This window comes from Aulostomus chinensis, chromosome 13 (assembly GCF_037954235.1).
Source record: "Aulostomus chinensis isolate RoL2024-O1b breed Wild chromosome 13, RoL_Achi_v1.0, whole genome shotgun sequence".
Classification (NCBI taxonomy): Eukaryota; Metazoa; Chordata; class Actinopteri; order Syngnathiformes; family Aulostomidae; genus Aulostomus; species Aulostomus chinensis.
In genome coordinates this window covers 22,468,272-22,492,678 of record NC_141332.1, presented here as the reverse complement: position 1 = coordinate 22,492,678, position 24,407 = coordinate 22,468,272, and the positions used below count along the sequence as shown (strand labels likewise).

Genomic DNA, 24,407 nt, shown 5'->3' with positions numbered 1-24,407 from the left:
AGACACTCACATTTCCAGACCCTGTAGTTACCTAGAACACATCGCCTTAGTACACCTACTGTGAAACTATTAGCTTCTCTCACCAGCTCATTCCTTCTGCTTAAACTAATCACCCAGGGCTATTGTTAGCTAAACTACTGCTGTGCAGTGAGCTGCAGAATCCCTGACTGGATCCCAATGATTTCTCACTGCTCCTCCTTCACCAAGCAACTGACTTCAGGTGATATTAAGCAGAAAAGAGTAGTGAAATGAAAGAGGTGACAAAAAGGTCATTCAAAACTATTTATTTAGCCTCCTGCGTACCAACCGTAGCTAACTGTTGTTCAGCTTTAAAGCAACACTTCATCCAAAAGGAGTATTTTGCAAAAGCACTCACAAATAAGTGTCTCGAGCTCATAAATATGTGTCACTGCTGGAAGACGAGGCAAATTTACTTATAGAGCATGTTTCAAAAACAAGGCAACCCGAGATGCTTTGATATTTAGTGCAAAAGAAGAACATAATAAGATGATATTGGAACATTACAATATTAAAAAAAGAAGAAAAGGAAATAAAACAACTGAAATGTGTGAAAATGCGATACACCGGAAAGGGAGATAAGACAAGAGTGAAAGCAGAATAAATAGATATTCAATAGCAAATGGTGTTACAGTGCAGTGCAGAAGTAATAACTTAATAAAAACCAGTGGCAAATATAAAAATCTTCAGTCTTGATTTAAAGGCAGTGAGGATTTTTGCAGTCCTGAAATTTTCTGGGAGTTTGTTCCAGATATTTGATGTTTCGCAACTAAACCCTGTCTCACCGTGTTTACTTCTGACTCTTGGTACCTACAGAAACAGAATTATCGTATTTTGGATCAAAACCAGTGAGAGCTTTTTAAACCAGATGGAGTATTTGGAAATCTATTCTCTGGGAAACAAGAAGCCAGTGTAAAAACCTGAGTGCTGGACTGATGTCGTCCACTGCCTTGGTGTTAGTGAAGACTCGAGCAGCAGCGTTTTGAATCAGCTGCAGCTGTTTAATGGATTCTGTATCACTTCTTTCTGACTCCAGAATACCTGTGGTGTATATTTAGCTTGAGGCTAATGCTGCCCCATCGCCACTAACTATCCACAACAGCAAAACTGTCCAAAAATGTCTGTTTACAAGCTCTCAAGCGCATTGTTCGCTATAATCCACGTCGTCTCCGTCTAGTCAGGAGCTCAGTTATCCACAAATACTTTGACGTGTGCTTAAACAAACTAATTTTAACCCTGCCAGTCCAGGGCTTCTGCAAATTGTGAGTACTTGAAGGGCAGAATTCACTGTTAGGGTGAAGTGGCACTTTGACTTTGTGTGATATCGATATCTCGAGATATTTTGCTCATCTCACTTCTGAAAACACCCACTGTGCTAATGTCAAGGTTAAAGGTCGTGATCAATCTTCCTGCATTTGATTTTTACATAAACAAAAAGCAATCTATTTTTTTACAGCTGACCAAACATTGTAAGAGTCTGTTGTAGTGATTAACATAGGGTGTTTCCAGGTCGCTTGTCCCAGACCCTGGTCTGGAGATGGGGCACAAAACTGCCCTCTAACCTTTAAATAATTTGCGGTAATACTTTTCCAAAAATACACAGAGAATCGTTTTTCCCCCAGGCATGGGTAAGACACACAGCGGGCCTGGTGATTAGTACCAAGGGTGTTCCCCTGCCTTGTTCACCCCAGGGAGACGACGGAGCAGCGAGTGTGCTTCAGTTTACACCTGCAAGGACACCGTTTGTATCAAGCTGGAGCTAAAACACTTTGAAACCGAAGTATTCCAACACAGATTTTTACACTTTTGCACTTTTATAAACTTCTCAAATTTGAATTTTCTTTGAAGTTGCTTGAATTGCGTCTGGTAATTTTATTCATACTAGAGGCAATCTGCAACAGGGAATGCAATTTTATAAGACCTGAACATGGTTATTCTGATTTAATTCGAGCTGCATTGTTTTACAGTGTTTTCACAAGTCAACGCTGTTTAAGCAGTGACATTACCTGAGCACCCACAGGCAACACAAATCTTACTCATGCGCATCTGACTGGATGCTGCCTGAGGCAACTGCTTGTGACAAACAGCTCTGACAGATTACCATTCAAACTCAAAGATCCCTATTTTTACCTTTCATTTTACTCCCACCACTTTCCTCCTCCAGCATCCAAAGGGGAAAGACACAACCAGACCACCCAGGACGCTGATCATGAATTATTCAATAGTGTATGATGGCAAAGTATCATTGTAAGATAATTAGTCATACAATTCAATTCAGATGAAAGGAAAAATAAACTGTCACTCATTAGCTGTGAAGGGTATTTAAATGGCTTAACGTGTCCTATGTATGTCACAGTAGTTTTGTGTCATTTTATGGTCATGATAACGGAGCGAATCCCTCCACCAAGGAGGATACGCGGAATCTGAACATGGAATCTTCAAGTACGCAACTCTCTTCACAACGACTAAAATTGAATCTTCTGGACGACGACCCAGAAGACAAATCATGCCGCCCCTGAGAGCATATTCCTGGTCTCTCTTAACAAATGATATTGCGTACAAATTTTGTCAAATATGCTAAAATATGTGACCGGAACACTGAATCTAAAATGAATTTTCTGGATTAACGATGCAGAATACGACCTCGAAGATTTCCAGCAGCTAAAATATTCACGTGAGCGCAAGGAATTTGTTCAGAATTCAGAAATACTGCTCGTAACTGTAACTTGCCAGTGACCTTGCACTGTCCTCAGAATCCGGAATTAATAATGTTACTCAAATTACCTCCAATTTTCATCAGTTTTGCCAGGTAATATTATTTATATCTCCTTGAAATTTGATCCAAGTCCATGGTGTTGAGCAACAGTGGGAGGAAAAGCATCTGAGGCGTTCCCAAGAATTAAAAAAATCTTGTGTGGTTTCACGGGTAGCGGAGTCTTTATCTGGGATCTATCCGTCATCATCCTTTACAAGTAGATCCACCTACTTTTGTTAACCAAGACTGCACCTCAGAATAGTTTCATCACCAATCTGTTGAGGGTTTTTTTCTTTTTTTCACAATTAAAAAATTCTGTTGGTTTATAAAAATTTGAAACAGTGAAAAATCACAATTTATCCCTTGTGAGGTATGATTTTGTCAAAAGTCTGACTGATAAATGTCTGAGCTGCGTGAGCCCCCTGAGTCGCTGCATACGCTTGGTGTTGACCTGTATTTTCTCATGAGATTCCAAAAATGGATGAAGGGGAAATATGATGCCAAAAAATATTCACTGATAGTCTAAACATGATGAGCGCTTTATGGGGAATCCATCCCACAGTGTCTGAAGTGAAAGTGGACAGCAGGAAGCACCATAAATGCAATATTGACCCAGACAAGAATCAGCGGGATGGTCATTTTCAACATTATCTTTCACTACCTGCTGTATCTTCTTTTTTTTTTATTTTTGTTGCTGCTTTTCTATGACAACTATGAATCACATGACCTGATCAATATCCAATAAAGCTTTGTGATCCTTCAATGGACCATAGTCCCATGGGGGAACCATATTGAACGGCTGATAACAGCAAGCTATAAAAACAGTCAAATCACTCAAATGTCGGCTTTGATTCGTCCTCTGAGGGTTCATTAACCCTGTGTAAACCCCCTGTCTTCAGCCGTAACCGCCGTGAGATTAGCCCAGCTGTGTTAGCAATCACTGTGTGAAGTTTTGTGGCAACACCTCCCATTTAATATATGCAGTGGTTGACTTGAATCAGCAGCAGCGCTACATTTACATTTTAGCACTTGTAAAACCAGTGTTGTGTGCTTATTGCTAAATTCACGCTGATAGCTGTAATATGCCACAGAATCCAGCATCTTATGTTTGTGCTGCATTTTGTTTGGTCTGATGAAAGTCAAATGATGTTAAATTGGATAACAATATGCACGTCTCCAAACATATTTTCATGTTATTTCCCTTCTCTGTATTCTTGCTGGTACTGAACATAAATACACGTAATATCTGGGTTGTATTCATCTCTCTTTGACTGCTGCTGATGGGAATTGTATTTATGAGAGTAGCAGGTGATTCTAAAACAGCAAAAACTCGGGTTTGAGACACAGATAGTATACGCAAGATCATGTTTTCTGGTTCCAAAATGGTTGTGTATGTTCTACCAGCTGTAACACTGATATAATTTCTATTTCATATGTAAGAGTCAAAGTGTACCTGCAATTGAGAACCGTTCTAAAAGATCTGCGTCAGTGGTTTTGTGTTGGCTAGTACACTACTTTAAATAAAAAAAAGAACTGTTTTCAGGCTTCTTATCAAGGCAAAGTCAACTTAGATCAAATATTTGAACATAACACCACAAATCAAGAGCTACTTCTTCTCCTCAAAGGTCTTTACATGCAACTTCCTATATTTATCAACTTCAGCTATTTTGATCAGAAGTATAGTATAGTATAAGTATAGTCAGGGGACGTGAATGACGTGAAAATATGAATGAAAGTTACGATATGAAGAAAAGGTATAAAGGAGGAGAACCCTTAAAAACTGTATTGAAATGCGTTTCATCTTTTGAAACATTGTTGACAAGGTTCATATTTTATGAAGATGCAATAGATCTTGACGATGGATCAATCACTGCACTCTCGCCTTTCCTCACACTGCAACTGATGAACCTGCTAAATTATCTGTCTTTAAAGCCTCAACATTATTTTGTACAAACAGCAGATAATTAGAATTTGCAAGAGACAAAAATATACAAGTACCAAGGCTGACATTAAGAGGCATGAAAGGCTACATTGTCTTTGGCTACAAGCTGCAGCATTGAAAAGGAGTTTAATGGCATTGAGCTCAATGAGCTGCTGGGTCAGAGGCCAGATCTATTGATTGGGTAAAGAGAGAGAAAAAGAAACCAAAGAGGAGAGAGAGAGAAAGTGAGGGAGCGAGGGAGGGGAAGACCGAGAGGCTCAGAGGAACAAGCATCGTAAATGCATAGAAATTAAGCGCACGAGAGAATGAGATTTCCAAAAAGCAGTTGTGGATCTTGATTTAGTGGAAGACATGGAGAGATGTCTCACAGATATTTGTACAAGATTTCCTTCCAAGTACACCGAAACACTGTTGGGACGTCACGGCGAAACATTGGTACGTTAGAGCTGCATGTGCTCCTTTTAGCCAACCTTATACTTCCCCAGGTTTCAAGTCTTTATCTTTGCATTTGTTTCTCTGTTATTTAGAGCATACTGTCCACTGCTCTGGTAAGCTTGAGTGTGAAGAATGCCGCATAATGCAAGGACGGCAACATGGGTTGCTTCCTACAGCTTGAGCAGAATGTTAGAAAATCATGCTGTAAATGAAGAAGGAGTTATTGTTTCATCAGCATGAGGTGCTTGCAGTGTCGTGTTGTAACACTGAAAGGCATCCGCTCAGCACAGCACTTGTTTTAAGCTGATGCACTTTTGGCAATAGGAAGCGTGATGCTTTCATTATGCTGAAGTAATATTGTTTGTTTGAGGGTTGTTTTTTTCAGAATTTTTGCTACAGGCATTTATAGAGTCAGCAGAACACGTCTTCCTTTATTAGGGGGGATTGTTGAAATATTTGTTTTTTTTCTCGCTGTTGTTTTTTTTAACCCGGAAATGTCTGCCTTTTCAGTTTTTCGAGTCAGTCTGTCGATGCAGCTCTATGGTGATTGGTATGGAAAATGTTTGGATGCAACTATAGGCCAGATCAGGTGTGTGGGTGGAGGGTTCAGGGGTTTGCCAACTACTATCCCGTTGGTTGAGTCATAGTGTGGCCTACTGATGAAACACCCTCTGACTCACACCTGATGTAGACTGTCCAGACATAAAAGGGGGTTTGAAGGAAGGTCGGGGAAAGAGTGAATCCATGAGGACTCTCTGGTGCCCACACAGTGAGCTAACAGCTGCTGCAGATGCATTTTTATCAGACCACACAATTTATCATTTCACTACGGCTGGATCAAATCCAGAAAAGAAAGAAATTCATTTGAAGTTCTGTTCAATCTTTTCAAAAATGATCCGTAGACAAAAAAAAAAAAGTCGAAGTCATTGAAAATCTAGCCTTGATCAGCGACAAAAATTTGTCAGTCCTGAGGGTTATGCAAGTTGAGGATCAAGGCATGAAGGCAAACAGAAGATTAAGGAAATGTGATGTGATTTTCAGTCTGCCTCTTTTTCATTCTGTAAACGTCACTGGCTGAAGTGGGTGTGTAAGCCCCCCCAGTTGGACTGAAGACTGAGTGGCCACCCATGTAGAGATGTTGCTGAGGTTGTAAAAGGAAAATACGAAGCCAGAAGTAAATATTTAATTAGCTTATCGGCGTAATCAAGGGCATTTTGACTCGACGGTGAAAGACCTTACCTGCTAACATTAGCTGCTAGCTGCTGTTGTGATAGCAGTGTGATGGTTTGTTTCTAGCAGCAAACATACTTCTTGGATAACTTTAGTTTTAAGTTGAACTACATAGGGATTGGATATTTATCATGGTTTGCATGATGCAACCATATACATAATCACAGCATCCATATGATAGGTAGTTGCACATTTCTAATTTTAGATGTGTTTTCTCTGAATTCAATCTGAATAGCTGACACTTGTATTCCTGACACTCTGTCAGCCATGGTGACATCAGCCATCTGTGACGTCCTGTGTACGCAGCCCAAAACTGGCCCGCCGTGAGGTTCAATTTGGCCCGTCTGATCTAACACTGTTTTAATAAGCTCCAAGTCCCAGTAACAATAATTAGAAAAATAAATGTTGACGCTGTTTTCTTTTTTTGTCAAGTAAAATGCTCTTTAAGTATGGAGGATATCTAATTATCTTTATTTTTTTTTTAGAAGCATTTGAACAGGCAGGAGAGTGACACTATTCAAGCTGTCAGAATATAATGCAGTCTGCATGTACTGGGTGGCTGAATTTCAGCCCTAATTTATCATGTTACATGACGTTTGCTTTCTCCTGGTTCTTCTAACAGAGATGCCCGCATGTGTAATGTAACGGAGATTTAATCACTGAAACATCTGATGTTAAGTTGTTAAACTTAATTTGAGCTTTCGGTTATCCTGCAACATCATATTTCTTCTGTTTAGTTGTAGTCATTAATGGCACAGTATAATACATCAGTTCTTTACTATCACTCATCCATATAATGCTTGTAAGGTTCTTTTCTCTGATGCAGTTATTGATTTTCCACTCAAGTAGCCCAGTGAGCTCGACATTATATTTGTGCAATGGAATGGTAGTGCTGGTCAGAGTGCAGATGGTAAATGATCTCCGTTCATTCTCTAAATATAGTTGCTGTGATTAATGAGCGTAAGCCTTTGCTGTCCTAGCTGAGGTGTGTATTAACATTTTCTGTGAATAAAAGCACCAGGGATGATCAGTGGCTTGTTAAATTGTGGATGATAGCGCTATTGCAAATTATGACACTGAACATAGTTCCACTTCAGTGGCTGACACGTTGTTGTCCATAGCTTTTATATATATATATATATATATAACTGTAAGAGTTGATAAATGTCTGACCTGAATTTAATGTCCCAGTCATTTTGAAGGAAGGAACACCACTCTGGAGAGCAGTGTGACCTGCTTAAGTCATGCTATACTGTAAGGCACAATAATGGTACCATATATTGCTGGACTCAAGTAGAAGTGAAGAGCGAGTGCTATTTCTCAATACTCTGCAATCACACACAGGCCACTGATGAACTGCCAGATTTGTTGTTTTTCCTTTTTCAGTTGTCAATTTGTGGAAGAAATGGGGAGAAAAAAAAAAAGCTTCCCAGATCTTCTTTCTATCCAAACATATTTAATTTACCTAATTGAAAACTTCTATTGCAAAGATCTAGCCTATAGACCGTGATCTTTAATAGCTATAAAACATTGGATTAACTCTCTTCACTGCAGGATGAATGGAGATTTGACTTTGATGAGGCCATTATGACTCCTCCTCACACCAAGGGTTATCAGACACAGAAAAGAGCAACCGATCCAATGTACCAAGTTTATCTCTAATTAACAGGGATTAATTGAGCTTTTGACTTCCCTCTGCAAGCCAAGCAGAAGGACTGTTTGTGCATGGAAGCCTCTTATTGCCCCGAGGTCGTTGATCTTCTCTGTTTAGGGCTCTTGGCCCCGAAAACCCTGGATCATGTGAATATGATCATGTTGCTCCTCCAGCGTGTTAATCATCTATACAGTCAGCCATGTGGAATCCAATTGATGAAAATGGTTGTTGTGAAAATTGATAATGGCTGTATGGTTGATTGACTTAAATCTTTATTTCAGGCATGAAAAAAACCCAAATAATTAAACAAATGAACAAAGTGATTCACTAATTTGTCTGAAAAGAAGCAGGAAGAAGTATTAATTCGTCAAATCCAATCTCCTCTTACACTAGTTCAGTCATATTTATCCACTATTTACTTGCTTTTATGATCTTTTAATCTCTACTTGTGAGCTTATTAATACCCCTTTCACACTGAAACACGCGTGTCAAAGCAGGTTTTTGTGCTCGGCACTGGGTCGCATTCAGGCTTCCAGTGGACGCGGGTCTGACTTCCCTCCGTGAGGCCGTGCGCCTGTGTTTTTCTCTCTCGTACATCATTGCGGTGAAACGTCATCATTACACACAAAAGTGCGCCTGAACACTGAGATGTAAACAAACGATAGCATGGACATCGTGGAGTCGAACGTTAGCATTGTCATTGTGTGCGTTACAATTTTGTCTCTTTTGCAAAGCATACAAACTCGGTGCAGATTGGAAAATGTCCGAGCGCTCATGCAGCTCAAAAAGCCGGTGATGTTCCCACAAATCTCCGTGTCCCGTACGGTTCCAGAAATCTGCCGCCGGATCTCCCCTTCACCGCAGATGGCGAGCAGCTCGCGGACTTCACAATCTTGCCAGTGCGCTGCCATGATCGACCAAAAATGTGCAAGATCGCGAAATAAGTTGTTCATAAACACGGACGCGCTTAGGCAGTTCATGTCAGGGTTGCCCGATTGGTGGGAGTTCCCAAGCATGATGTAGATTAATTCATGTAAGTTCATACACATTTAAATGTTTGAAAAAAAGGAGTGAAATAGACTCAACAGGAAGACTGATCTTATGGAAGAGGCCAAAACTTTATTGAGAGATGAGTGAGCAGCACCCGCAGCACAGCACAGCCCGATTTTTTTTGTTTTCCCCGGAGCTTCCACAATGACAACCTGACAGGCGTCACAGTGACAAAATCCAAATGTGACAGGAAGGTAGATCTGCATCAACAGGTCCTATCGCGGGAAACCTTAGACAACGTGGGTTGCCTTTTTCACACTGCAGGCGAGCAGAGGCGAGCCGCTAAACACTCAGGTCGCTTGGAGGGTCGGTGGACGTGGGTCAAAATACCGAGGCGACCCTTTCAGAGTGCCCAAACACCCGTGTTACACCACGTTTTTGGTGCAGTGTGAAAGGGGCTATATATATATATATGTATATATATGTGTATATATATGTGTATATATATATATATATATATATATACCTGTGTGTATATATACACACACATATATACATTTATATACATACATGTACTCATATAAGTACATATATATGAAAGCCATTCCATATACACAATGAGCATTTTTCTTTATCCAATAAAAACCAATGAATATGTATCAAAACATTATATAATATTGTGAGCCTACAATATAATATGTAAATGCATTCATTCCGTCATTCTTTTACAAACATAATATCTAACTTATAAGCACATATTTACTGATTATGTTTCTCCTGAGAAAATGTTTTATTCATATGCATTCATCTACATGGGCTTTTTTGTCTTTATTATATACACGTCTACATATTCACACTTGAATACCTTCTTATCTACATATGAAACTCATATGTGTGCCTCTGGCAAATCATCTCAAACTTTTTTTGAAGCATAATCACATTTAGGCTTTATCTTCACGTTTAGATTGTTGTTGTTTTTTTGTTATTTGGTTTTGTTTGCTTGTTTTTTTACAATTGCGCGTGTGTCTGAGAAATCACCAAGTTTGTTGTTGGTTTGATTTACACTCTTTCTGGAGCTTTTTTCTCCTCTTACTGTTGGCTTAAATTGATTGGATCTCAGTTGTTTAATTGAATCCAGGTCAGATCTTGAGGAGACTTTCTGTAGTGGGAGAAGTCTGACTGGCACTGGTTCATTACAGCTCTACAGTGTCTCTGCCCTTAACAAAGATCCTTTCAATAATGGATAAGGCTAAGGGTGTCACAGTCTCTTCCCTCTCATTATGATCCTATTTGATTACTCGCTGATGCTCTTTTGAAAAGGTGAGTTAATTGCACACTCTGGCTGTGAACTAACCTGCAAGTTAATAACATCTCTCCTTCAGGGTAGCATCATTATAAGATATAAGCCTTATTAAAATAAAATTATGATTTAATAACTTTCCCTTTGAATGACCCTTATGAGGATGTGCCGTTATTTTGCGGTTATCCTGGAAATTAAGACATCAAACACTATTCTTTTACATATCCAGCTTTTTTCAGAAAGCAGCCATTCACCATTTCTTCAGAAAATGTAATTATCCAGTGTGGAAACCAGTGAATGTACTGGATGTAGTCACAGCCCATAAAGACATCTATCCATGAGGCAAAGAGGCAACTTGGTTTAACCTCTGAAATAAATATATTTGAGTGCATGGAGAGTTTATTAACATTGCTTTTTGGCACATTCTGAAAGCTTTGTCTTTCTTATTCATTCCTCATTATAGCCAATTATATTCCATCAATTTGGTCCCGATGATGTGAGGGCAGCCATGTCAGATGCTAATGTACAAAAGAGCTTGCTGTATAACTGCTGCACCCAGTATGTAGCACATTCTCTCCCCGCATGATTACACATAATGTTGCTTTCATTATTGCTTTATTCCTCACTCAGCCCCGTTCCTTCTGTGGCTTCGCTCTGGCTCGGAGAGTTTATTTTCCTCCTTTTCATGCCATATGATGTGACTCTTCCTCCGGAACTGTCTTCCAAGTCAAAATATTAAAATTTGACGCTTTGATTATGCTTTTTAAGGGGTGTTGATAATTGCCGGGTAAAGAAAGCAACTGTCTCCCACCATCCAGCATAAACTCAGGGAGGCTTTTCTGTGTGAAGAGGAATCACATTATGTGCGATGATCAGTGCCTGGGGGCCACATCAAACACAGTCTGAAAAGCTTTCCAGAGCAGATAGAGGCAGGCCAATTTCACAAGTGGCTTTTTATTGGTTGATTGCACAGAGGCCAAGTTGTTATCTAAATCCTTAAACTACTTCGGCAAAATAAAACCTGCCTTGTGAGTGTTCAGGGTGTAGAAACTCACCCTTCAGAAGAAAGCCAAAGAGTAAAATGTTTACAACCAATAGTTTGCCTGGATTATGATTTAAGAGCAACAGAATGCAGGAGTTCTGAAGTCAGCCGGTGACGTACGGCATCATTGCTTCGACAGAAAAATCATATTACGCCAACTTTGATTTTCATGTTTCCAGTTGAAGCGACAGTTTATATAATCCTTTAGCAGATGAACAGGTTTCATGCCTCGTGCAGCCCACATAAAGACGAATGCAAAAAGCAGGATTCCTGAAAGATCCTGTATTCAAAGGATACTAACATGTCACGTGTAATTTAACTGAGCTCTTTTATTCAGACATATTTGAATCAACTAAAGCCAGATTCATGCTTCACTTAACAAGACGACCTCCTGAAAAGGGAGATCTACCACTGAGCAATTTGATTTACCGTTTTCTATAATTATATTCACTGCATAATGGAGCTCTGGGGCTAATTAGTTAGTAAATAATTTGAAATCAAACATGGGTAGTGGGGTGTCCACTCTTCCCCGGCAGGAGGAGAGGTAATGATGAGCAAACTGACCCATGATTGCTTGATTCAATTGAACCTGATTAGTAGTCAATCAACTCCAGAACCGTGTTTCCTTGGAGTTCCAGGCCACTGAAACGCAGAAGACTGAAGTGTTATGGAGTCATTTCAGGATTTATATGTGCCATTCCTATATTTTAATGCAAATATTGTTGTGCCGCCAACCGTATACCTTGATCTTTGTGATGGCAAGTTCTTTCTGATTTTATCGATTCATGTAAAAAATTAAAAAAAAAAAATTAACATGTTTTCACACATCTGTCATCGTGGAGGAAGTGAATGTGAGGAAAACGTATGTATGATTGCAGGTGACCGCAGCGATGCTGGGGAATAGCTGTTCGCTGATTTATGCTGAGTCAGACACCATTAGCCGTTATCATCCCCCTCTCAGGATCCGACCCCGCACTAATGTGGGTCAGGGGCCACATTATAGAAACACCCTCTCGGTGCAGTCTTATCTCGCTGTGCATTGCAGGATTTCTGTCGTCATGGACCAGCATTGCATGTCACTTGGATTCTTCACGTACGGAGAGATAAAATAGAAACATTTTGAGAAAATAAATAGGTAGGCATACCAGGAATTGTGATGGAGTGACTTTTGTGAGAGCTCTCGGGGGGCTCAGTGTTTTTCCTGTATGATTGCTCAACATCAACACAAAATGGTGAGACTAGAGAGAAGCTTTGATCAAAGGACTACCGCACAAATGACTGCTGCTAATGTTTTAGAGAGCCTCACCTTCATCCTCTCACCCTTCCTCAGTGTCATGTGACAGTTACTGTCCATCAGAAAAACAGATCATAGAGTATTTGAGGTATAGACAAGAGTGGTTGTGATGACAGATTTGAAAAGCACAAATAACGGCGTGATAAATATTTTGAGCATACAATTACGGAATTATTCAGAAATAAATGATGCTTTTACCATGATGGGAATTCCAGACGATCACTTTTGTTTGTTGCTCTTATTTTCTTTTGTTGTCGTGATTGTTTAATGCAGTCTCTGGAAGGCATATTATTACACTGCAGCAAAGAACTTGACCAACACAGCTGGCACTCTGCAGCCCCCCGGCACAAAATTGCATTGCATCACCAACAAATATTAAGTTTGAAAATGCAGCATTTGCCAGATTTAGTGCAGCTTATTTTTTTCTTCTTTCTTTTTTAATGTGAATTTGGTTGCATTTGTTGGGTCCCCTATTATGTGTTGCACAATACTTGTTGGAAAAAACACATCCAATACAAACCACCACATGTCCACGCTGCTTAGAAAATGTAACTATACAAACACTTGGACATAATGGCCTCTACATTAAGCATGAAGGTTACATAAACAGAAAAAATGTAAAAAAAAAAAAAATCCAGTGAGTTTAAGGATCAAGTACAAATTTCTTTGTGCAACAAAAAGGTGTTGCAGAAGTGTAATAAAATTTAATTAGTGATCTCAATACCAGGTGCAAAAACAGGTTCACAAGTCTGGAGAAAATCAGTGATATAAAGCTGTAAAGTTGTATGAGATGGTTTCCTCCGCCACACCACCCTCCCTGGAACTATTACAGGAGAGAAATATTAGTGAGAAATTATACTTCAACCACATTAATAGAATAAAGTTTCCTCCCAACTTATTTTCCAAACACCCACCTCTGACCTACAGTAACGCTCAGCTGCCAAGGATACATACTATTTTTCAAGTGAAGTGGCTTGGTCTCTTAACAAATTCTGATTGGGGAAAAAAATGCATGCGTGCTCCTGAGTGCAGAATGAGTCATCAAAAGAAGTAACAGGTTTTCAAAAAAATACCGTTTTAATTATACCATGGTCAAGCTGAATAGTCTTTTCTGATTGGCTGGCAGGGTGTTGAGTAACCACTGATATACGCTCACAAAGTTCGGCTCAAGCTTAATTACTCATTTGAAGTTACTCTGCAAGCCAAGATGTTACTATGGCAACTGTAAACTGTCAAAGCTTCCCTACTGACAGCCGATAAACAACACAAAAAACATAAGACAATTTCAAGAACAGACGTATCTGAACACGTGAAAGGATTGTCAACGTTTCAGCGAGTTTAGCATCATTAAAAAGTCCCTAAACACAGCTTGATGGACAAACAAGTCACAGTAAGTGCTTGAAACTGTGAGCATAAATCACAGTAAGACATCACACAGCAAAATATAAAGTATCAACATCTGAAACAATTCAGAAAATGATTAGTCATCCCGGACTGCGTTGGATGTCTTCTTACCAGTTTGTCGTCTTTTTTGCTGCGCAGTTTACGCCACTGCAATGGGGGGTTGCACCCTTTTTTAGTACTTAAACTAGCTCAAATTGACTCTGTACTCAGTATTTTATTGCCTTGAAGTTCAGTTTTTTTGTCTCAATGCAGTTAAATCTGCTTATTCTGAAAGCAGAAAATTGTAGAAATTTCAACACAATCTCTTTATTCAAATAACAGCGTTTCAACTTAGGGTGGTTATTTGCCTCTGTGTTACGCATCCAAAACCGTATACACGCACACCTATGAGTCGATTATCCCTTCCTTAATACTTTAGTGCTAAAGAAATTGCATCTGCTCTATATACAAGACAGGGACTTATTTCATAAACATCTTTTCCTGTGAAATTTTCCATCAGGGCTGAAAAAAAACAAGGTGATTTTTTTCATCTGTTGAGATCATAACTTTTGCAAACTCTTTTTTTTTTTTTTTTAAGTCTGGGAAAATCCCTTTTGAAAAGCCACAAAACAACAGACAATATATGCATAAACCTAACCCTGTAGGAAATCCTGGTCTTGTCATTCTGAAATTACACAGCAGCTGATACACTCTCACTTACACAAAAAGAACCTACCCTGCATGAGCGGATAGTTCAGGCTTTATTTGGGGTTGTTATTCCGGAGCACCTTTCTAATGATATTCGGCATTTGATGAGGGCACCACACACTTCAGCTGGTGCTACTGATGATGCTCTTCCATTATAGTTCTCTCATTCAGCAGAGGCCAGGTGAGGGGGGTCACATCAAAGGCTCACTCTTACTCTGATTACTCACTGTTAGAAGACATCCAGTCATTATACTGATTAGACACCCTCTTAGTAAACAAGAGAACCATGTGGTGCTGCAGCTCATGTGGCCGGCAAGAGCGCACAAGGTGGTTGTTATGTTGACGGAATCTGTTGTAAAGACTTATATCACCATTACATGTGGGGTAAGGAGTTACTGTGTGTGTGTGTGTGTGTGTGTGTGTGTGTGTGTGTGTGTGTGTGTGTGTGTGTGTGTGTGTGTGTGTGTGTGTGTGTGTGTGTGTAAAACCTCATTTAACTGTATTTGAAGTGTCAAAACCCTGGGAGCCAACAGCAAGAGGACAAATATTGACCAAGTCCTCCCAGAATGATCTTGGAAACCCCATTTTTGAAAGTTATTTTTACCCGACATTCAGGAATAATTGACGTGAAATCGCAGGTGTTTAATGGGAGTTGCCTCCAGGACCTGTTGGCAAAGTACTAATCTTAATATATGAGAGCATACAACTTTTAATGTTGTCAGGAGAAAGAATTTAGCCTTGCGTCACAAATAAAAGGATGTCAAACAAACAGTTGTCTGAATATTTTTCAGAGGTTTCACAAGTCAGCAGCAATGGAGAGCCTGCCATATGGTGCCCACTAACTACAGCTATAAAGCTTTATAGCAAACTAGAGGCAAGGAACAGCAAAAACACATTAAGCTGAACATTTCAGTGAAAATCACTAAATGACCAATCCCATTAAAATATATATTTTTTGCAGATATGATAGCACAAAAGGCAGTCACTACCTATATGCAGTATAATGCATATTAGTATTTGATTCAAGTTACTATGTCTGCTTTTTATGCTGTTTTGTGTGAGATATGTGTATTTTAAAATGTGACATTCTGAGTCTGCGCACGAGATCTTCAGCACTTTTTGATTTGCCTTTGATGAAGATGCATTAAATCTTTATATTTGAACTGATTTCGTAGGCCTTCACATGTTTATTTAATATGCAAATATATCCAGTGCCTAGGTTAACATTCAGATGATTTCTTTCATGGGTGGTTTTCATGTGCCACAATCCTGTCTTTGTCAACCACTCTGTTTGTGGTAAGCAGTGTATTCAGCTCATATATCTGCTCTGATTCATGGAAAATCAGCATATATCCATAAATATTTACAATGATCTGCTTTAGCTTTAGGGGGCAGCATGGTTCAGAGGTAGAGTGGCTGTCTAGCAACTGGAGGGTCGTTTGCTTTGATCCTCACTTCCCCCGGTGACCATGTCGATGTATCTTTGAGCAAGATACTGAATCCCTAATTGTTCCTGATGACCCTTCGATGGAATGGCGACCCGTCCAGGTTGAATCTCGCCTCTCGCCCAGTGTCAGCTGGGATAGGCTCAACCCCCGCCCCCCCAACCCTTAACAGATAAGCAGTATAAAAAATTGATGGATGGTTGGATGGATGCTTTAGCTTTCATGTGAAATTCTGCAACGGTGAGATGAAAAAATATGACACATCAGCTGCAAGTGCCAATATATCTTGTGTCATTTGTGTGTCTGAATCTAATAAGATCAATTAGAATGGAATGGAGCAGCTGTGGTCTTTTTCTTTTTTATAAAAAAAAAAAGTATTGGGGGTAATTTCGTGATGTTTTCCAACCTGTGCTGATTCTCTACATTTTACACAATTTCATGTGGTTATATGTTATGCTGTCTTTGGTTCATTTGACTCCACAAGTGCTGCAGTATCCAAAATGGTGGATTTAACACACCTACCCATGAGTTGCCAGACTGACAGAATTATTAAAATTGGATTAGAAAATGTTCAGTCTGAGACCTTTGCAGTGTTTCACAGTCTCTGTGATAATTCCTGTAATCGTAGTCATGCTCTTCCAAAAATGTTGCCTTTCAACAATCTAGTTTGGATGCATTTATCCATGAACTGTGTAAACAGCCATCTTTTTTCCCCAAGACTGATTTCTTGACTGTCCTTCTGTTGCTGTAGCCAACTTGATGTTTCCTCCAGGAGATATGTTTTTTTTGTTCAGTATTGCCAACAGATTTATACGTGCAGAGTCACAAAGAGATTCAACATGTTTGTGTCGACAACATTAAATCCCCCAAATCTGTTATTGGCAGTTAAGACTTCCCCAGGGTCTTCTAAGAGACACAAATTGTTTAATGAGATTGTCAAAATACAATGCATGGCAATATTTCACTGACTGTACATCATCATTTACTATTTTGATTTCATGAAGCGTACAGCTAAAAACAAAACAATTGAAAAAAAAAAGTTACAAATTCAAGTGAATGTCTACAGCGGTGTGTGTGTGTGTGTGTGTGAGGGGGAAAAACTACAAAGTGTTCATGTGCTCTTTACACACTACAACACATCAGCAGCTACAATACATATACTTTATTTGGTAAATGGTTAAGTACAAATGTCAACAATCCATCTCAAGAAAAGATTATATTCATCCATTATGGTTCAGATAGCACCACGTCTACTGTACATTCCTACCGTTTCATATGTCATAACATGCAGAAAGTGCACTGATTTCTCCATTTAGTGGTATGTTTTGCCAGTTTCTGCTGAGACAGGAGAGTGACAGACAGTTGAGGCAGACAACAACAGCCTGCAAAACCTAGCAATACAAAACAATACCTGATGCAACATAAGCTCACTCAAATTTAGGAGAATGAGGAATAATTTGGTAGATTTCATTGATGTTGCAACATGTCAAAATTTTAAATTACATCGAAACGTTCTAGTGCACTAACCTGCTTTGAAAAATGGAGAATGTTGTCAAACTCAGGTTTTACATTGTGTGATATACAGTACTTATGTATGTGCTTTTGTGTTTCAGTATCACCTTCAGTTAACATTCATTGACTACTGTCTAGTAATTCATTAGGGCCTGAGCCTGAAGGCACTTCAGGCGAAGACCCTATTATGTTTGTTTGGCAGAGCAACACATTAGCAGCACTAAAAACACTAAAAACATACACTAAACAGTGTCCCAGCCCCCCCCCCCCCCCCCCACACACACACACACACACACACACACACACACGAGGCAGTTCGGCCAGACGGCCCGGAGCCGGTTTTCACATACAACACCCATTCAAAACCTGGTACTAGACTGTTCTTGTTGTAATTCTTGTTGTTTTTTTGTTTGCTCTTGTCTACAAATGTTCTCCTTGTAACCTGAGATCACGTTTGTACAAATGTATCATTTATTTGATCCTTCCTTCACAATTTGGTGTGAATTGTTTGTCAAAGATCTGCATTTCTCCTGTGTCAAAATTATAAAACTATTGCTTGAGGAGATCCCAAGAGTGTGCTCCACCTCACTCACAAATGCCATTCGATGGTTGTTGGTACAAAAAAACAACCTCAAGGCTCAGAATTAAAAAAAAAACAAACATGATACTGAGTGTTTTTCTGATGGTGAAAGGCAGCAGAAGAAAAAGGAGAACAACTAATGGCTAGATGAGGCCATTTTCTCAATTGATATACCTCAGCTATCCATCCATCCATCCATTTTCTATAACGCTTATGCATTAACGGTTGCAGGGGGGCTGGAGCCTAGAGCCTATCCCAGCTGACATTGGCCAAGAGGCGGGGTTCACCCTGGACGGGTCAGCAGTCCATTGCAGGGCCATCAAGGGCAATAAGGGGTTCAGTATTTTTGACATGCTCACCTGGGGAGGTGAGGATCAAACCAGCGACCCTTTGGTTGCTAAACAGCCATTCTACCTCTGAGCCATGCTGCCCCCTACACCTAAGTGATAACATTTTAAATTCTATAAACAGTTCTCTTCTGCAGAAACGCACCTGTCATAACCTGAGACAGTAACTAACTTCTTTCTTTCTTTTTTTGTCTCTTTTTCTCACACAGAACCGTGACAGAATGGTTGACTGTATGAGCAAAGTCATGCTGCACACGGTCGTCTCATGCTGGCAACCATTCCTGGGACTGGCCCTCGTGGCAGTCTTTATGGGTTCCACCCTGGGATGTCCCTCGCGCTGTGAGTGCTCAGCGCAGAGCAAGGCGGTTGTCTGTCATCGCAAACGTATGCCCAGTATCCCAGATGGTATCCCAACCGAGACCAGGATCCTCGACCTGAGTAAGAACAAGCTGACAATGATCAACCCTGATGACTTTGTTGCCTTTCCTGGACTTGAGGAACTTGACCTCAGTGGAAATATTATCAGTTATGTGGAGCCTGGAGCATTCAACGCCCTTTTTACCCTGCATTCACTCAGTATGAAGAGCAATCGTATCAAGCTCATTCCTCTGGGTGTCTTTGCAGGTTTAACAAATCTTACACGACTGGATATTAGTGACAACAAGATCGTCATCCTCCTGGATTACATGTTCCAGGACTTGCACAATCTAAAATTTTTGGAAGTGGGTGACAATGACCTGGTTTACATTTCCCATCGTGCATTCAGTGGACTTTTAAGCCTGGAGATACTCACCCTAGAAAGGTGCAACCTGACAGTTGTACCAACCGAAGCGCTTTCCCACCTGCACAACCTGGTCAGCCTCCATCTTCGGTACCTCAGCATCAGCACTTTGCATCCATATTCATTCAAAAAGTTGTTCCGGCTGCGTAATTTAGAAATAGATAATTGGCCTTCACTTGATCATGTGCCAGCCAATACCCTGCATGGCCTCAACCTGACCACCCTTTTTATCACCAACACCAACCTGTCCTCCTTCCCTTACCAAGCACTGAAGCATCTGCCCTACCTGACACACCTAAACCTGTCACACAACCGCATCAGGCATATTGAAGGGGGAATGCTGATGGAACTGATCCGGCTTCGAGAGCTTCATCTAGTTGGAGCTCAGCTAACCACTATTGAACCGTATGCCTTCCAGGGTCTGCGGGGCCTCCGAGTTCTTAATGTCTCTCACAACCGTCTGGACACTCTGGAGAAGGGTGTTTTTCAATCCCCTGAGGCTCTGGAGGTCCTTCTGATTGATAACAACCCCTTAGTGTGTGACTGTCGTCTGATGTGGATTTTACAGAAGAGGCACTCCATCTTCTTTGGGGATTCCCAGCCAGAGTGCAGTACACCTGAAGGTATCCGTGGCAGGCCTTTTAAGGAGTTTAAGGAAACTCTCCTCTCCTATTACGTTACATGCACCAAGCCAAAAATTCGAGAGAATAAAACACAAACCATCACTGTGGATGAAGGCCAGCATGCATTGTTGCCCTGCACTGCTGAGGGGACACCAAGGCCTATGCTATCCTGGGTTTCCCCACGCCGACGTGTTCTGACAAGTAGGAGCCATGGAAGGGTTACCGTCTACAGCAATGGTACACTGGAGATAAAGTCAGCAGAGGTACAAGACAGTGGTGTGTACCTTTGTCTTGCTTCCAACACTGCTGGGAACGACACCCTGATGACTTCACTGGCGGTAAAAAGTCTTGGATCGCTGTACGCAAACAGGACCCAGTACTACACAGATCCCAGCAACACCACTGCCAATGGGACGATTGGTGTGACCCTCGGATTGGACCTAAAGACTATTTTAGTATCAACAGCTATGGGTTGTTTCACATTCCTGGGAATGGTCTTGTTTTGTTTCCTGCTCCTTTTTGTTTGGAGCAGAGGGAAAGGAAAACATAAAAACAACATAGATGTGGAATATGTGCCTAGGTCAAAGTCTAACGGCACCAGTGTTGACTCGGCAGAGGGGCAAGCTGGTCCTCATCGTTTTAACATGAAAATGATGTGACATGTTTATAGATCTGGATTTATAGAATCTGGATTGTGGAAATGCCCAAAGTACAATGTATTTTTTTGGAAATAAGACTACTGAACTTCCCACTGATGCAGGAAGAGTGGTAGCGAAAAGTTTGGGGCTTCGTCACAAGATGAGCATAAGTCACTGGATCCCGATAAAACGCTTGGATTTTATGTTTTAAATATTGAAAAGCATAGTAGGACATCCTCTTGCATAACTGCCTGTGGGCAACTTCTTCAACTTGGATGATGAGTGAAAACTGTTGTCAGGGAATAGGTGTCATTTATCTGCTTTTTGAAATTTATATGCCCAAAAAGGAACACCCTTCAATTTTGGGATGAATCTAAAGCCTCAGCTGAACCATGTACAGTACAAATTTGTATCTAAGCTATTAACCTACTTTGTTTAGTCTTGCGCCATGCTTATTCACTGAACAAATCAATGAAATTGACCATAATTTCCTATGTTAAATACTTTGCATATGTGTACCTAATGCTACATTATGTACGTGTACTGTATGTACATACTCATTTAAAAGAATTATTCATAGCAATATTCATGGGATGCATTAGCCAAACTTAATATAACCCCACATGTTTAAGATCATTCTCCAGACTTTTGAAGTTTCCATGGATTCAGAAAGGGCTTCTATGGGTGATTATCTGACCCTCCCCCCAATTGACTCCTACGTATGAATAAATATATATAATTTATCAATGGAAGTAGAAGAAAAAAAATATTTATAAAAAAAAAAATGTTGGGCATTTGACAAAAATCTGTCCTCAGTCACGTTCAGGATCTAGCATAATACTTGGATCATTATAAAAAAAATGAGCCAGTATTGGTCAAAGTACATGAACCACCTTTTTGTCCTATTGTTGTCTATTTTTTCTTCCTTTAAATATACCTTTGCTGGATGGCAAAATACATGTGTCAATTTTGCTACAATGACATTTGCATCATTTTCCCTTGTAGGAAATTTGGACTTTGTTGTGGTAGTTCCTCATTTTGTTGTTGAATCATTTAGATGTGAAAATTTCAAAAGTAAAAGTAAAAAAAAAAAAATGTATGTGAAATAAATGAAGATGTATTTGTACCAAAGAGTCTGTCTAATTGGCTAATATATAAGGAAATCTTCCTCATCCTTCCCCTAATCAATGCAGTCGTCTTCTGAACCTTGTACTCATGATAGCAACGACAAATCCAGGTAATGACACAAATTCATGAAACCAAATTTTTAAATGTATGACGAGTTGTTCCAAGTTCCTGTACCATAAAATTCCATCAATGCAACATGGGCGTGGCTTTTGCAATGCTGTAAAATACAGAGCTGCAGAGCAAAGTTAAGTGGCAGTAGACACACGGTATTGGCCCAAATCTCCCTCGCATGCCTTGTTGAAGAGTTGAAATGGAGCAATAAGGCTTCAACCTCACTGGAGATGAAATCAAACCTGAAATGGAAACCTATATCTTAAAATATTGTTGCATGAACCACCCATGAGCTAATGAACTGCTGTTGAAATTGAAGTTAAGCGTGTTGTTAAAAAAAAAAGGGGACTGAATCTGATTAAAATCTGACTGATACAGTTCTGCTACTGGAGAATGTAGTTATTCTCTTTACAGACTTGACCCTGGTCTGACCATCTTTTCAAGTAATAATGATCCTGATACTGTAGTAAATTTACCACAGGAAATAGTTTAAAATTGGACTCCAAAAGAACACACATTTAGGTTCTTATCATTTTGCCTGTGAGAAATCTGATAAAATGGAAATGAATTCCTCTTCTTACAGTCCCTCTTCAGTGTACTTATTCCACTTTTGGGAGAAGAATGTTTTGTTGAAGTTTTTTTGGAGATTTTCTGTGTAAAGAAAAGAGAAAAAACACACAGGGAAAGGCATTTCTGGATAAATACTTTTTAAATGTCTAAACAGATGAAATTGCTTTTAAATATATATGCTGTATATAATTCAGTTACACAAACAAAACATGAGTCAAGGAAGTGAAATATGTTCATACACACTGGAAAAGTTGCAAAAAGCCTTGTATCATGTACTAGAATTATATCCCACTGATATAATTGAATCCATTTTCTATGACACATCAAAAATATTGGCTGCCTTTTCACCTTTTCTTCTCGCTTTGCAAAGCATCCATCTCTCGTGCCATTTTGCGGAGTCTCATTAAAAACCACGGAGAAACGTTGGTTTCTGAGCCTGTAGCCTCCGGGCTGCTTCAGAAATCAGAGCACCAAATACTACAGCTCATCCAAGTTAACTTTGTAGGTCAGTGATGTACACATCCAAAGCATTCATTTAGTCAAATTACATGAAAATGTTCTCTTTGCTGAACCTCTGAGCACTACTTTGCATTTCTGTACCAATGAGGCTTGTGAGTTAAACCCCCTTACATCCTTGTTTTATAATGAGGTATTGTGTTGCTATAGTAACACTCATATGGTCTATACAGTGTATGCCATGGCGTAAAGAGCACTGCAAGAATTAGTCTGGCCTACATGAGGTACTTTTTGGCTTGTAAAAGATCAGACATGTCGTTCTCTGGGATACACTGACAATATTATGGGGAAAAAAAAGTCCTGTAGTCTGCATCAGTTGCATTTCCATGGTGATATACAGAGTACAGCATTCTGTATTATATGGACTCCTTCACTGTAATTGACCGCATTTTTATCGGAGTGGTACATTTGAGTTGCTTCTGAAAGCCTCTTATTATTGAGTGATGTGACCACTCGTGTTTTCAGATTGAGTGCCGATCATTTTGCAAAACAGAGAATCTTGGCTTAAAATGACAAAGGCAGTTCATCTTGAATTAGATAAGTTCTTGGTTTTGATTGCAATGGTAAAATTCCCAAAACTGACGTCTCAAGTTAATCACTGTTAATTAAAGTTAATTTACAGCAGTGTTACACAATATTCTACAGGTAAGAAGTTGAACTTCAGTTGGACATTTATTCAGACTAAATGCTGAAAAATGTCTTGAAATGGATACAAAACAATTGAAATTGTGGGAAAATTCAAGATGCAAGTCAATATTATTTCCAGGTATTGCTCTGACGGTCTGAAGACACCAGAGGAAAAGTCAACGGTCATCTGTGGGTAGTGTAATTCATCTCTTTACTTCAGGGAGCACGAATGGCTGGGTTTTTTTTTTGTGTGTTAAAACTCCACGGAAACACATGCTCTTTAGACCTTTCACTTAAAAAAACACAAATGTCTAAATGTATTCTTTAGATGTGAAAAAGTCAGTGGACCAAAGTGGTGGGCCGACCAGCCGTTAGACATTACAACCCCCAGAGTCCTATCACCAACATTCAGCAGCCGGAAACATAAAAATTGCACGCACACACACTATTTCTACAACAGCAGCATTACTAAACTGGCATGTAGAACCTCAAGGGAATCCTTTAAGAAGCTGCAAGGATACAAAACCAACAAAGTGTTCCCCCCTACGCTCACACCCACCCATCCACCACAAAAATCACATGGACATGGCAGATTGGCTGTGAATGAATGCACCGTTTCCCATGGGGAAATGTTAAACAATGGATAAGGATATGTTTATCTGTGTCTTTGAACCCTTATCAGCAAAAAGTAAATAAATAAATAAGGGGGAGGGGGAGGACTTTATGAAATTGAAGACCAGGTTTTCAATATTTCCACGCTCCGGAGGTCACAAAGCCC

General features: G+C 39.8%; 1 protein-coding gene across 4 annotated transcripts in view; it reads left to right on the top strand.

The window, feature by feature from the left end:
* Positions 1–22,293, top strand: part of lingo2 (leucine rich repeat and Ig domain containing 2) — a 196,531-nt gene extending 174,238 nt beyond the window's left edge. For all 4 annotated transcript variants that reach the window (XM_086222135.1, XM_086222133.1, XM_086222134.1 and 1 more), the window contains one exon: positions 18,845–22,293. In XM_086222135.1, the coding sequence (XP_086078261.1) occupies positions 18,857–20,698 (1,842 nt within the window). In that variant the 5' untranslated portion in view covers positions 18,845–18,856 and the 3' untranslated portion in view covers positions 20,699–22,293. The remainder of the gene's footprint in view (positions 1–18,844) is intronic.
* Positions 22,294–24,407: the final 2,114 nt, after the last annotated feature.